The 15,765-nt window shown below is 39.6% G+C and overlaps 1 protein-coding gene across 1 annotated transcript in view; it reads right to left on the bottom strand.

Annotated features, from left to right (window-relative positions):
* CTDP1 (CTD phosphatase subunit 1) overlaps positions 1 to 15,765 on the bottom strand; it is a 48,549-nt gene that overhangs the window by 9,512 nt on the left and 23,272 nt on the right. Inside the window, exons 9-12 of the mRNA XM_081873378.1 lie at positions 15,534 to 15,675; positions 13,011 to 13,241; positions 10,601 to 10,760; positions 4,515 to 4,687 (exon numbers count right to left, since the gene is read on the bottom strand). Coding sequence (XP_081729504.1) covers positions 4,515 to 4,687; positions 10,601 to 10,760; positions 13,011 to 13,241; positions 15,534 to 15,675 — 706 coding nt within the window. The remainder of the gene's footprint in view (positions 1 to 4,514; positions 4,688 to 10,600; positions 10,761 to 13,010; positions 13,242 to 15,533; positions 15,676 to 15,765) is intronic.

The following is a 15,765-nucleotide window of genomic DNA, read 5'->3' as shown; positions in this document are numbered from 1 at the left end:
AAAGAATTAAGAATTTAGAACTCTTGGGCAAAGCTCTACTAAGTATAAAAAAACAGTTTTGCACCTGTACTTTTTGTTCAACAACAAAAAAGAAAAATGCTGAAGAAAGATGAAAGAATATTTTAAATCTGTCACTTACGCACCATGCATACTTTAAATCGTACCATCCTCTGTCAAGTGATATCAGTGCAGTAAAGAACTTAGTAGAATTCAAAGGTTAGATACTTTGTACAGATAATGAAATTCTCTAAGGATAAATCAAAGGGGATATAAGTCATCATACTCACATTCATGACCTAGAAAGAAAAACTAGGTATGCTTTTCTTAACTATCCTGCTGCAACTAGAGTGGTTTGGGTAACATCTGGGTATCTAACTACGTTTTGGCTTTTGTCTCTTTTTGTCTCTGAAAATCTTACAGCTAAAAAAATGTGTTTATACAGGAAATAACATTATTTTGACGCAGATATATTTTATCTGTGTTAAGTTCCAGGAAAGAATTTGACCTCCATTCTCATTGTAAAAGCACAATAGAAATATTGATTAACAGACATTTCCAGAGTTCTGTTGCATATATGCACTTTTAGAATCTATTCATCACCCATTCATTACTACAATATGAAAAATGACCCAGACAATTATTTTTCAAATTTATAATATGGGTGCATTTTTCCTGTAAAAGAATGGTTCCCCGCTTATGAATTCATGAATCACGGCTAGTGCCCTATATACCACCGTATGGTTTTTCCTGCATCCAAGATCTATTAAATTACTTGAAAGGAAAAGGAACGACTTGCTATTACTGGGGTTGGTAGTGTATATGCCATTGTTTTATGAAGCTCTTAAATCCCGACATCTCTTCCTGTGATCTTTACTTGTCCAGCTCTACCACTTTTAGCTGTCCCTCAACAACTCTTGCTCTAATACTATGACCTTTCTTCCTTTCTTCCTCCTTCCCCTTCCCCCGGAACTGCTTTTAAAGAAAACTTTCTTTACTTGCTTACTCTCCTTTCTCTGTTGCCTCCCTTGGAAGTAAGCTCCTATGAGTAAGGACCAACTGAGCAATCCATGCTGTTACATGCCTAGTTTGATCCTATCCGACATCACGGGGAGGGTGGGGAGAAGCTGTGCAGGGGGAATCAGGAGGAAACGTGGGATTAAAAAACTAATAAATTTTAAAAAGTGCCCAGCCTAAATAGCTTCCTGTTCATATTCTTGGGTGAAAAGTGCTCAGCTGCCTACAACTTACAGAATTAGCCTTCCATATCAATAGTTCATTCCTGCAGTCTCTTTGGATAACTTGGCCAAGCTATAAAAGGCAAGAAATGACACTATTTGAAAATCCCATTAAACATCTTGAGAAACAAAACATCAAACCAATGTAGTCTTGACTGGATTATATAACAGCAAAATTGGGAGTCTGATGCAGTGTAGTATGTAGGACAATGACCTAAGAGTATTTTTCTTATTGAAAAGGATGCTATGAAACGTTTTGTCCAAAATGAGGTTTTGCAGCCCGTTGTAAATCATAACAGTATTATTCATGAGCTTGCATCCCATCAAGTTGTAGATCTATGGAAACTGTCAAGTGATAGAAGAAAGAAAAATGTATAGACAACAGACGGTGAAGTTAATAAATTGTTCTGGTATACATTTGTCTTCCTTAGAAATAGCCTTTAGAGGCTATATATAGGTAACTTTTTGGTAGAAGGACACTGGCAGAGAAAAGTGCAAGAGAATCCCATCCGTCTTCTCTTTTTCAGCAATTTCTTTCAAGTTTCTGATAACAGGTGAGTCTTTTTTTTAATATGGTACTTATGACTCTTGCTGCTATTTATTTGACCACTGTTGAAACTGCAAGCACTCATAACATTGCGTGTGGAGGCGAATCCATGTGTAATTCTCATGAGATAAACTTCTGTTCCATCTGATGCTGCACTCTAATTCTGCAGAGAAATTATGGAAGCGTCTCAACTAAAGAGGAATGGGAAGGAACTACCCACATGGAGAAACATCATAGATGTTTTCCATTCCTAAGCTCTTTGAGAAACTCCCAAGAGCTCATGGGGAATTAGCATGTTCCAACATATCTTGGAAGATCCATAATGTATTCCCTGTTTTTTTGTTTTCAAAAAACTAGTGCTTAATGAACTCTGACCTGGTTCAGATTAATAAATAATTAGAATATAAGAAAGTAATAATAAGTTCTATTATTGAGCAAATGCAGCTAAATGTAATAAATAAATGTTGTATCTTGTTATGGAGAAGACTGACGTGTTTCTAACTTTGTATACTACACAGGTGGTGAAAAGGAAAACAGTCAGGAGTTATAGTCAAAAAGCACATGCATTTCATGTGCATGAACAATGAAGTAGTATGTTCTAAAAAATGTTGAAGTACAAAGGGTGAATTCATTATTCTGAGAAATGAGAGACTAGAGCAGTAATCCTATGGCAAGATCTGCTGGGCTGAGCAGCTTAATGTGCAACCGATCTTTGGCTCAGCTGGCTGATTCCCAGGTTGGCCAGTGTTAAGTCTGGCTCAGCAGAAGATATGCTGGCATAATGTGCTCATTCCAGCCTCAGTTGACTGAACCAAAGCTGGTGTAAGTGCCTAAAAAGTGGTGTTCTGCAGATGGAACCAGAGGGGGAGGGGAACCTAGGCTGGATCCTAGGCCCATTCAGTTCCATCATGTGACCTGGCAAGCTGGCACTGAACACTATTTTAAAGGCTTGTTTTCCCTCTGCCAGACTTGAGCGGCTGCTGCTGCCTTGCTACTGAACCGGGTTTGGATCTGGTGTAACTTGCCAGCTGAACTTACCCTGGCGTGCTTTACATCAGCTCTGTGTGCAAAGGATTACTCACTATGCAAATAGCTGTAACTTTTCACAGAGGTTTGCCAAATCTCTTAAGATATGCAGAACTGGTTTTAGATGGAACAGCTAGCAAAGACTACCCTTAAAAAATGTAAAGGATCCTACTTGTGAATTATGATTTTAAACTCCCCAGATGTTTTAGAAGCTGCATCTGTCATCTTCACTTATGGGTTTATTAGATTTCTGTAGGTAAAAAAGCATAAGGGAGGCTCTGAAGGTCTGTGCACAGAGCTGTTAATAAGAGTGCATGCTTTACAGTGCATGATAATTGGTAGTTTGGGGTCAAGCTAGCAGTCATGAGAGAATTGTTGCCACTGTTAAGGGTACACATCTTATAGGTTTGAGTAATTTTATGTATTTATTATAGAAGCTGTATTGTGTGCCATATTATTGCCCTGACAGCCAGTACTATAATTTAGAGACCTGAAAAAGCACAGCATTTGCATATCATCTGACCAAGCAAGCATTCATTTCTACAATAGATGTTAATAATATTTAACATGGCAGGAAACCTGGATAATATTCAAAGATGTAGATTTATTTGGTAAAAGCGCCATTGTTTCATGTTCTGAATTTTTAAACTACAATGTCTTCTAAAATTTAAAAAGCAAACCTGTGCTCAGTTTTGTAGGAAACTCCTGCAGACTTTAGCCAAAAAGCAAAACGGTTAAGTCTTCAATCTTGTAGTCATACCTTGGTTCTCGAATGGAATCTGTTCCGGAAGTCCATTAGACTTCTGAAAACATTTGAAAATCAAGGAGTGGCTTCCGATTGGCTGCAGGAGCTTCCTGCACTCAATCAGAAGCCACATCGGACATTCGGGTTCCAAAGAACATTCACAAACGTTGGGAGCCAAAACGTTCGAGTCACAAGGCATTCGCGAACCAAGGTACAGTACGACTGTATATGCATAGAATTAAGCCCCACAAAACAAATTGGGACTTGACTCTGAGGAATCATAAACCAGGACTGCACTCTTTTGAGTGTGAAATTTCCTAGTCCAAACTTCACCTCGGTCATAACTTATACAGTGGCCATAGGTAAGGCACCATTTTCTCAGCCTTGGCTGTTACCACTGCAATATAGGTATAATACTGCTCTAACCTTAAAGGGTTGCTATAAGGATTACTGAGAAAGTGACTTCATTCAGATGCAACAGTAAACTATGATTTAGCATTATATGAATGAACCTCAGGGTCATGCATTTCTCCTCTTCCCTGCTGCTGCCACAAGATTGCAGGCATTCCCTCTCAGTTTATCAACAGGCAATTTTGAACGTTATCATAAACTATGGTTTACTGTGACAGTAATAAGCAGCTGCAAGCCTTGGGTTCATGCACTTTGTTTCTTGCTCTTCTAGCATAGCTGTAATAAGAGATCAGAGGCTTTTGCATCTGTTTTTATATGTATAGAAACTGCACTTTAACATTCATCTACACCCAAGGAACTGTAGTTAATGTAAGCCACGGTTATTTCATCCAAGTTCCAGGATCTTCAGACTTTCTTATGCATACTGCCAGAAAAGCTTTGGAAGTCTGTTACATAATTTTTATATGCACTTTAAAGAAGTGGTAGGTGAAAGAAATATATTGCAGAGAACACCAACACTATTCATTTTAATAAGGTAAAGAGCACATACCTGGGTACACTGCCTGTCAAGCTTCTTTCACATGAAGATGTCGAAGCAGGTCTCTCTTCTATTTTTACATTTACAGTTTCTTTTGCTTTACTCTGTGGTGCTGCCTTTCCATCTCCTGTCTTCTTTTTTTCACTGTCGCTGTCGTCACTGCCTTCTCCCAATATGTCATCAACCTGCCAAATGATCAAGCATTAGTAATGACACAACAGTTTAGCAGAACAATTGCACAATGACTGCATATTTGTATCAATGACTTTCTGATGCATCTTTTAAAATTCCAAGCTTCTCAGAGCAGCATAAGGCAATACATAAATTAATGCAACAGTCAAATGAGAATAGAATACTGAGCAATTACATCTGTGAAAAAAGAGTATCTGCATTTTAATTTAATGTTTTAAATTGGATAAAACTGAATTAAATCAAATCAAATCAAATCACCTTTGCCCCAATACTAGGTATGGAAAGCAAGCTACAGGAGAAGTTTCAATATGCACATGTTCTTGTTGATGTGTGGGGCATCAATAAATAATGATTGACTACTTCCAAATCATAGTTGTTTAAAATTAATAGAAAACTCTTGAAAAAGAAAGAGTATATGACGGGATAGAGCGAGAGAGAATTATACCCCCTATATAGAGACCTATATATATAGAGAGAGAGAGAGATGGAGAACCAGAAAATATATGTAGTGAGAGATGAGTCTGAAAAAACTCTTTAAAAGTTTTATCCACAACTTCTAAAGCATCCTTTTCTTTCAGGTTGTAGGAATGCTTTAATCAAAGACAGAAAAACTTCAAAGCACCATATTTTTTGGATTGACAGAGCAAACTAGCACAGCAAGTAGGAGGTATTTGTCTAAACTGGTATCCCATTGATGCTGCAATCATAATTATACGTAGTATGAAGTTACCTCCTCTGACTTCAGTAAAATTTCAGAATAAATGTGCTTACGATTGGACTACTGAGACAAAAAAGCCTGTGTTCACATTCTAGAGCTTGATATGACTGATACTCTATTATGGATTAACATCTAAGGCATATTTTCTAATGTAAGTAATAAAAGTATCCAAAGCTGAAGGAACAGGGATATAATAATACATGTTTGGAGAGAAATGTTTGCAATAACTCGTAATTCCATGTTGTACATATAGGCAATGGCGAAAAACATTATTTGTTGCTATGATTAAATTCAACTGGAGGTCATACTGAGGAAAAGAAAAGTGTGGAATTATGTAATGAGATCTAAGAAATTTTCTGTTAACCCTAAATGAAAAGCAGCTACTATGATTCCTAACAAAAAAATGTTTTATTAGATTACAACATACAACATTGTACACACATAAAATACAATACATCCAAAGTAATATCCCAGAAACCAAATAAGTAGTTATCCCACACAACCATTTGTGTAGACAAGAATGTAGTTTATATTAACCAAAAAGTATTATATGTATCATTTTAGTCACGTAGATAAAAAAGCTGTACTGATCAGTTCTAAAAGAGTCTTTATCCTTTAAACCTAGTGCCAATTTTATTTTGTTAGACAATTTCCCCACAAGTGCTTAATAATAATAATAATAATAATAATAATAATTTTTTATTTATACCCCACCCATCTGGCTGAGTTTCCCCAGCCACTCTTTCCCCAGACAAACTTTACTATTATTTATTAAATTTGTGTATCGCCCTATACCCACAGGTCTCAGGGAGGTTCAAAGAAGCATTCTCCAAATTCTTGCTGCATCTTGTTATTACAAACCTGGCCACTAGTAAAAGAGAACTTATTAAAGCTTTAAACCAGGCATACGCAAACTCTGGCCCTCTAGATATTTGGGACAATTCCCATCATCCCTAGCTAACAGAACCAGTTGTCAGGGATGATGGGAATTGTGGTCCCAAACATCTGGAGGGCCGGAGTTTGCCTATGCCTGCTTTAAACTGTAAGTACCTCCCATGAAAAGACCGAGCAGTGCCAGCTGTGGACATTCAAAGGCATTTTGTTTGGTAATTGCTTTTATTTCAACAAATATTTTCTATCAGAACTGAGGTCCATGCCCATCATGTATGTTGATTAGAGTATAGCAATACACTGTCGATAAAGAAGGTGTGGTGGAAGATAATTCATGTTGCTTGAAACTGCAAAGTTCTGTATTTTCTGCCTTTCCCTGAATAAATGCTCCTGCAGAAGTGTTTAATGTTAATGTCTGCATACCGGAGGATGGAAACCATTTACAAGACATGCTGGCGCCCAATGTATTCCTCCAGCACTTGAAATGCAAGTATAGAAATAACTAACATCCTTGAAGCGAACTTATGTATAAATAAAAAATAATAGTGTCTTGGTTGTGCTAAATTGCACCTTACTCTTTAACATGCATTTAACCATTCTGCCATTTTAACGAGAGGGTGCAATCTGTTTTCCACATGCAGTTTAAGAATTGAGGTCCCTCCAGCATTCATGAGAACATTCCAAAGCTTACTTCAGCTACACAGGCATCTAACATACAGACTTAAGAAGTATAGCATCCTCTCAGTCAAAGGCTTTATAATAATAGAATCTGAACTAATTTCTAGTCTTTTTTGCCTTGTATTGCCTCTACTTCCAGAGCTCTCAGGCTGGCTTTTTATGTTATACCAGTAACTTTAACATAGCAGTCTCTCCACCACTACAAGGAAGACACAAAGGGGGAAAAGGCAACAAAACATACTCTTCTCCCAAACAAAACATTGGGAGCAGACAGTCATGTCAAACAACACCTAGTGTCAAACAGATTTTTTGAAACATATTTGGGAGATTGGGGGGGGGGCATTTCCATCAACACCCTTAAAACAACCCCCCTCACTTTTGTTAAGAGTTATTCAAAGGCAAAAATTAAGCAAATGCCTACAAATGATTTTTATTTTTGAGATTTTCACTCACACTCCAAGAGCCATAACTGTCCCTGCACCACTCAATATTATAGGAAAAGGAATTGCAGCCATCCCAAAACCTGATCCCTCTAGAGTCCACATGGCACACTACTGATGTCATTGAAAGCCACCTTCCATCTTTTCTGATTATTGGTTATACTGGCTGATAGGAGTTAGAGTCTAAGAATCTATGAAGGGAACCAGGTTGGTTACGCCATAGGCTCATAGGATGTGTTGGTGGCTTCAGGTGCTAACTTGACTGCTCAAAGTTATTGCCAGCTGATACTGTTCTTGGCCTCTGAGGGAGACTAAATTCCTTTGAAACATAGGGTTTTGGTAATGAGCTCCACAACCCTCAAGGCTGGCACCCATGAGGATGACCAAGGGAGGCTCCTGGAAGGGGCACTTGTGGTTAGGTTGCCAGGGTTCAGCTACCACTGGAGAACAGAGTGGAGTTGGCGTGGCAGGACACTGGAAAGTGACTGTTCTGTGCTATGGTCTTCTGGTGGTGGTGGAGGTACCACTGAAGTAACTAAACCAAAGGCAGGATGTCTAGACAAGAAGCCATGAGGCTTAGTGAATGTAACAAGGACATTAGGTCTGCTGATATTCTGGTAGTCTGGGAAGAAATGCCTGGACACAGGTTCATTAAGCTTTTTGGAGACAGGACTACCTGGACTTAGGCTGTGTCCATTACGGCCCTAGGGTATTGAATGTTCTGAGAGGGCAGGATATGGCTTTTTATTTCTTAACCAGGAAGCTGTGAAATTTTAGCGTTGAAAGTGTGCTGAATATCTTGCAGGCTTTCTAGCTCAAAGGGGACCTCAGGAGGTGGTAAACTAAAAACACCTTTCTACCTGAGGTGGAATACTTTTGTGATGACTCTTGGTGCTGACAACAAACACGCAAAACTTGAACTGGTAATGCTACCTTAAACAGGTACGCAAACCTAACAAACTGAAATGGTGCAGCCGCTCCGGGGGAGGGGGGGACACCAGCTTGGACCCAGAAATTTATTTCAACCACTCAGTTGTCAATACACCTTTTGCGGGGTCTGGTGGTAACCCAGAAATTTATTTCAACCACTCAGTTGTCAATATACCTCTTGCGGGGTCTGGTGGTAACATGATTTCCTAAGCCTCCTGTAGGTAGACAAAGAATCTCAGAACTAGGAACACTCTTATTTTTATATAAGAGAAAGGGATGGGCAGACTAAAGACTGGGTGGTGTTACGGGCAAAAAACCATGTGCCGCTACATAGCTGCTGTTCCAGGATGACTAGAATCTTGAAGCACTCCTCTTCAGGAGCAGAATGCAAACATTTTGTTGCAGGTTACACTTTGATTTCCTGTGTTCTTCAGGGATGCTAAAAATCAACAAGCAGAATACAGAGAAAAGGATCTTGATAAGAAGAAACAATTGCATACTGTCTAGGTCTGCTTTGTAGGATACAGCGTGGGATAACTTTCAAAGCAAACTAACACGAGGTTCCTAGAAATCTTCTTTCTTTTCCAGGCTTGTTATACTGCCATTGAACTATAATGATGACTCTAATTTGCCAGGATAGTGCATAGAAGTGTGGGTGGATGCAGAAGCCTCTGACTTTTGGTGCCTGGTTGTAATCTACTGGACAGAGACAAAAGCCAATCTTGTGTTCTGCCCAGTTGCATCTCTGACCCTGTCTCCTACCTGCATGCAGCTCCCACACTGTCCACAAGGGAATGCAGCCCTCCAGCTGAAACTTCCAACTTCCCGTTTTACTATGTCTTAAGGAATGCAAATGGATAACAGGAGTCTCCAATTCAACTAATTCTAAGTTTCAGGGTACCTTAAGACTGGGACACGTTATAAGAATCAGCCAATACTCCCCAGTACAATTCTACATACATTCTGGGAAAGCACCCATGTAGGTCGCAAGTCCATTCTGCCTCCAGCAAATGGACCAGCAGGAGACCAAAACAGGCTGAAACATCCAGCACATTTGATGTGTGTGAACATAAAGACAAGTTGAGGCAGTGCTTTCGATTACTGCTATCAGAACTAATGTACCTCTGCAAAAACTTGTAAGGACTTGACCATTTGTGAGGAAATTTTTATTCAACTATTAAAGTAAACAGTGTGTGGTTCTTGGGGAGTTATTCATCTTCAGATTATAGGCTGCTAGCAGTTTCTCCATAGCAGCAGGGGATCCAGCCACTATTTATTTAAAAAATGCTTATGCAGATTGCAGCTATTCTTAGTAATTGCCTATACAGGACTTAACATTTTTACAATTCATACAGAGAATAAAAGCTGAGTAGATGGAAATAAAGAAATGACATTCTCTGAAGCAAGCAATTCTGACACACACATATGCAAAATAAAATCAGCATTATTAAGAAACTAAGGAAGAAACCTCCAATTTCCCCACTATCCTTTAGCATCCAAATACAAAAGTTTTACTTTCCCATCATACAAAGGGCATCCTTCATACGAACACTGCATGAACTATGGGCTGCAGGTGCCACTGAGGCTCTAGTGTATCTGCTAAGATTATAGTGAGTCCCTGGATTTCATTTCTAATTGTGTTTCAACTTCAGGAATTGCGATGATAAGTTCTGAACTGTGAAGCAAAAATATTATTGGGTGAAAATGAGATAAAGGAAAAAAATCTATGCATCAAGGTATTTAAAAAAATAGGTCAACTTCCTCTCATTTGAGTGTATATGTTTCAGAATAAGACTTCATAATATTCAACTTTCATTTCATATCTGCTACACACATAAAAAGTGATATTTCTTGTCAGTAAAGGAAAGCAGGGTCAGATATTAAGTAACTATACAATTAAAATATTTAATATCTATTACATGTTCTGCAGTATGTTACATGTAACCAACTATATACAGATGAGCCTCAGGTAGGAAACACTGGGTATTAATTGCAACAAAACTGTGCTGTCAAATTCCCTCTGAATGAATATAAAATGTATGTTATGCTAAGAAACAGATGATATTTCCACATTCAAGTTCCAGATGAAGCATTATGATAACCCATTTTATCAATGGAAATTAAAAATCTCATTTTTGAGCTTAACCCTCACTCTTCATCTTCCCATACCCTAGAGGCACTTGGATATCTCTACTGCACTAAAAAGTGTCATGTCAATTAATTACTCAGCAGTACACAATCAAACTCACCTCTTTATCCATACTTTCTAAATCTTCTTTACAAAGAGTGTATAGTGGCATTGTTTCAGACATACTTGGCTGGCGTTTCCGTTTAGATGGCCCAGGCTCTTCATTCTCATTTGCTGGCATCTCCTCTTCATCAAAAAGCTGTTGGTGTGGTTGAACAACTCTGAAAAAAGATTCAGAAGCTTTGTATTACATAATTGTTATGATCTGAACTGAATAGAATGTCAGGATAGATTCAGTTTGTAATACAGATCCATTACAAAACTCATACAGTGGAAAACTTTGCCCCATTCTTCATTTTGCTCAATATGGATTTCCCTTTTCCACACTTCAAAGACTTCTGAAGGCAATGTCAAAGCTTTATCAATTAGAAATGCAAAAAGAGTGAGCCACTCATGACCCTGATTCCCACAGTAGCACTTGTTCTCCCACGGACAAATTAGGCAAAAGTTTGGGAACCTATCTTCTTTCAAATGTAGAAACCTAGCAGTTTGAAAGCACATCAAAGTGCAAGTAGATAAATAGGTACTGCTCTGGCGGGAAGGTAAACGGTGTTTCTGTGCGCTGCTCTGGTTCGCCAGAAGCAGCTTAGTCATGCTGGCCACATGACCCGGAAGCTGTATGCCGGGTCCCTCAGCCAATAAAGTAAGATGAGCGCTGCAACCCCAGAGTCATCCGCGACTGGACCTATTGGTCAGGGGTCCCTTTACCTTTACTATAGCCACCTCACTTGGGACTCTCACCCCACCAGAACACAGACCCCAAAGAAAGCCTATGTTTTTTTGCCACTAAAAATGGATCCAATTTTTCTAAAGCATTAGACCACAACAACATTATGTAAAAAAGTCAAAAAGTGTTCAGCCCCACTGTAATTTGTTTTGGATAATATAAATGTGCTTAGCCAGAAGTTCTTCTTCCTTGGCGATCACTCGTAGCCGAGTAAGATTGTCTTACATAAACACAGTTTTAACAATGAGTCTGTAAGTGACTGTGGAGGCCAATTCTGGATCCACACGTCCTTCCACAGTGGGGACATTGGTTTCTGGGCGGGAGTTGATCATGCATGGTGTGGATTTGCCAAGCGTGCCTTCCTCTAAGCATGTTTCTCCCTTGCATCCTGAGTTCAAGTGTCTTCAAAGCCCATGACACCTTTGGTGAAGGCTGTCCTCCAACTGGAGCGCTTGCAGGCCAGTGATTCCCAGTTGTCAGTGTTTATACTACATTTTTTTTAGATTTGCCTTGAGACAGTCTTTAAACCTTTTTTGTTGACCACCAGCATTACGCTTTCCAATTTTAAGTTCAGAATAGAGTAGTTGCTTTGGAAGACGATCATCAGGCATCTGAACAACATGACCAGTCCAATGAAGTTGATGTTGAAGAATCATTGCTTCAACACTGGTGATCTCTGCTTCTTCCAGTACACTGATATGATATTAGTTCTCCTGTCTTCCCAAGTGATGTGTAAAATTTTTCAGAGACACCATTGATGGAATCTTTCGAGGAGCTGGAGATGGCGTTTATAAATGGACCATGTTTCACAAGCATATAGTAAGGTTGGTAGTACAATAGCTTTGTAAACAAGCATTTTGGTTTCCCTGCAAATGTCCTGGTCCTCAAACACTCTGCACTTCAACCGGGAGAAAGCCACACTCACAGAGCTCAGGCGATGCTGGATTTTGGCATCAATGTTGGCCCTTGTGGAAAGATATCTGCCTAGGTAGGAGAAGTGATCGACATTTTCCAACGTTACACCATTGAGCCAGAAGTAACCACAATAAGGGAGAGGGTGAAGAAGGATTCTTGTTTCCCTACTTTTATATTACAGGTGGCTAATCCTGTTGGGGGACTTGAACCCTACACACATACCTTTTCTGGTTTCTAAGGCTTCACTGAGTTTGGCAGCAGTGGCAGAAAGGTTTATTTATTTTAAGTAAATATGGAGCTGGGGTAGGCAGAATCCAGCACCCTGATTGGGATACAAAGCACCTCACTGTTTATCATTCCAGTTCATCACTTCAATTGTTCAACGAGTACCGAGGGAACATTGCCTCACTCTGCTCAGCTGATGGCAGGGATCAGCTAAGGAGGGAAGCTGTGTGTGTGTGTGTACCTGTGGCTACCCCAATAGTGCATATTTTGTGTATGCGAGGGTGTGAAGTGGCCACATACACCATTGGCATGTGCTATGCACACCCCACCCCCGGACTGCCCAATGGTGAATGCAGCCAGGCAAAAAAGGTTAGCCACATCTGTCTTATACTTTTCTTTAGGAAAAATGTAGTGTCACACATGGACTCAAGAGCACCTATTGCAAGAGGAAAACACACTTGGGATTATTCTTTCACAATCCTGTTTAAAATATTAATGCCAAACAAAACTTGAAAATGATTTATGAAATGTTATGTTCATCTACCTGAATAAGGAATGTTCCCCATGGACGGGCAGAGAGAGAGGAGGAGCTGGTGCTTGAATATACAAAGACTGGCTGGAGCTTTGAGATCCTTTCCTAATTAATTTTCCGGTGTTGGGATCATAAAGCCGAACTTCAGGACCAGGCTGACACTTGGGATGAATGGGAGTTGGGTGGAAAAGAGCAGTCTGGAAAGCACTGTGTATATCTGGAAACATGGCAGGACTGTACTCTCTGTTAGATGAAATGTTTAAAAGACTTAAGTTAGCAGTCAACATTCCTCATATACATACATAAATACATACATATATGTGTATATAAAAATAAGCACACACACTTGGCCCACCACATCTTCTCTCCTGGCTGTTTTAGTCCAGCACTGTCCCACCTGCCCTACACCTGATGTCATACAGGGGCAGGTATGGGACATATGTCAAATGTGGGGCAAGTAAGTGCAGGGCTTGGCTGAAATGTGCTCTGCAAGTGCTGCTAATTTGCAAGGCCTGCAAAGCCCCTTGCACAGGGCTTCCCAAGCATCCAACAACTAGCACAGCATTGTGCCCAGAACTTCCAAGTGTTAACACAGGGCTTGAAAAGTTTGCTCAGACGTGTGTGCAGCATTTCCCAGTGTCTGACAATCAACTGGCCGTTGCACATTTGGAAGGCACTGTGAAAAGGGCTGAGAAAGCCCTTTGAACTCTCTTTTCCCACTCCAGCAGGCTAACTTGTTGACATATGTCGATCATCTAGTGTCTTGATGATGCCAGATAATTGACAGGTGGGTGGTCCTGCCCACTTGCCAAAGTTGGCCCACAGTATACATTGTGGGTTTGAACTTTCAACCATAGATCAGCAACATTTTTGGAAAACAGAAAAACAGAAAAGTAAAAAAATGTAGAAAAGGAAATTCATCAGCGATGTAAACAATGGCAAAAACTTCTTGATTTGTGTCAGAAAACTTCTAGGTATTCCGCCATTAGGTCATTTAAAAAATAAATAAAGTGAGGGTCCTTATCCAAAATTCGCAAAAAGAAAAGCACCATTTCTTAATGTATTTAAGTTTTAGAACACATAGCCTGGCTACATAAAGCTAAATTAGGGATGGGGAACCTTAAAAGAGGTTTTATGCAGCCCCCACAAGTATCTCTATCTGGTCTTTGGGACTCTCCCTAGGCCGCACCTGCTCCTCAGGACCCACTCCCTACTGGTCCAGCTCCACACCCTCCTTGATTGTTAGCATCTGGTTGAAATATGTCCCTGAACTCTGACAATGCCTCATTCCTTCCTGGAGCATAGAGAGGGGTGTATGAACATCAAGCCCACTGTACAAAGGTAAAAATTAACTGCTCAGTCCACTTTTGCCTTTGGCCCTACCCAGAACTGGCAATGTGGCCCCCAGAAATTTGCCTAGAAAGTAATATGGCCGTCGGACTGAAAACGGGATCCAGCCCTGTGCCAAACTATGGCTTAGTGCACTGATGGAAACCCTAATTTAGACCGAACTACACAGACCCCTTCTACATTGATACAAAGAACTGTACATTAAAAATGTTCTCATTATCTCTAAAGATTTCCACATTCATAGCTCAGCTGTAAAACAGCAATTATTTCCACAAGAATTCAGTCTTGTGGATCAGATTTTATTAGAGCGCACCAAACAAAACCTGTTATTTACATTAAATAACATCAAAGCAATATTTCCAACTATAGAAAACATGCACACATATCCATCTTATTGAAACTATGGAGCTGGTCTGACGTATCCTTACTCCACCTATTAAAACATAATGCAATTTATGTAATACCCAGCTTGATATTGGCTGAAGAAAAGCCTTGCCAAATCATGGAAACAACACATGTCTGGCAGTATTAATTATGCGATGGCACCCTTTAATCCATACAGCTTATGGATGTTTATGCACATATAAGAGGGGTTATTACTAAGGAAGTGTTTATAGGAATGGAGCACTAGCTCTACCTATCGGTTCTGGCTAGTTTTCATATGTGAATGAATAAAAACAAGATTAAAACAAAATGCTCCTAAGTTTGTGGTGCTCTTGGATCTAGGCTCAGACCTGGCTGTTCAAGCTGTGGCCAGGAATGCCTATGCAAAATTAAGATGGACACACCATCTGTGCCCCTTTCTGGAACCTTCTTGTCTTGCTATGGTGATCTATGCCTTAAGTCACTTCATCTCGATTATTCCACATGCTCTATGGAGCTGCCTTTGAAGACCAGGTGGTTTAGGCTTCTTACATGTGGATCATGTTAACCTCTTTTTGTACCAACTGCATTGTCTGCTTATTTATTTCCAGGGATGATTCAAAGTGCAGGTTTTGACCTGTTAATTTCTAAACAAATGGCTTGGGTTAAGGTTATCCGAAGGACCACCTTTCTCTGTACTGTATAACCCTGTTTAACTGGGATCTTCTCTTTCAGCTATTTGTAAGAATGGGTATTAACCTTGAACCCCATAAGATTTTAAACTCAAGTGTATTATTTAAATAATAAAACATAACTTTTTACCTTTGTGTTTTAAGGTAATCATCCTTCAAAGGAAACAGTTGTTCTTCTACTTTGTCCCAACGCTCCAAGCAGCTCCATAACCAGTCTGGATTTACAATATGGAGATTTTTATAGTTCTCAGCTTGCCGTACTTTTTCTGTGCCTATTTAAAACAGCCAAACATTAGCATAGGTGACAGAAACGCTTTTCAATAAATCAGCACTGAGAACAGTTTAGAGGGATTAGGTGCGGG

The sequence above is a fragment of the Podarcis erhardii genome, assembly GCF_964252035.2.
Source record: "Podarcis erhardii genome assembly, chromosome: 8".
Classification (NCBI taxonomy): domain Eukaryota; kingdom Metazoa; phylum Chordata; class Lepidosauria; order Squamata; family Lacertidae; genus Podarcis; species Podarcis erhardii.
The sequence above is the reverse complement of the archived record's forward strand: the minus strand, read 5'-3'. Positions and strand labels throughout refer to the sequence as shown.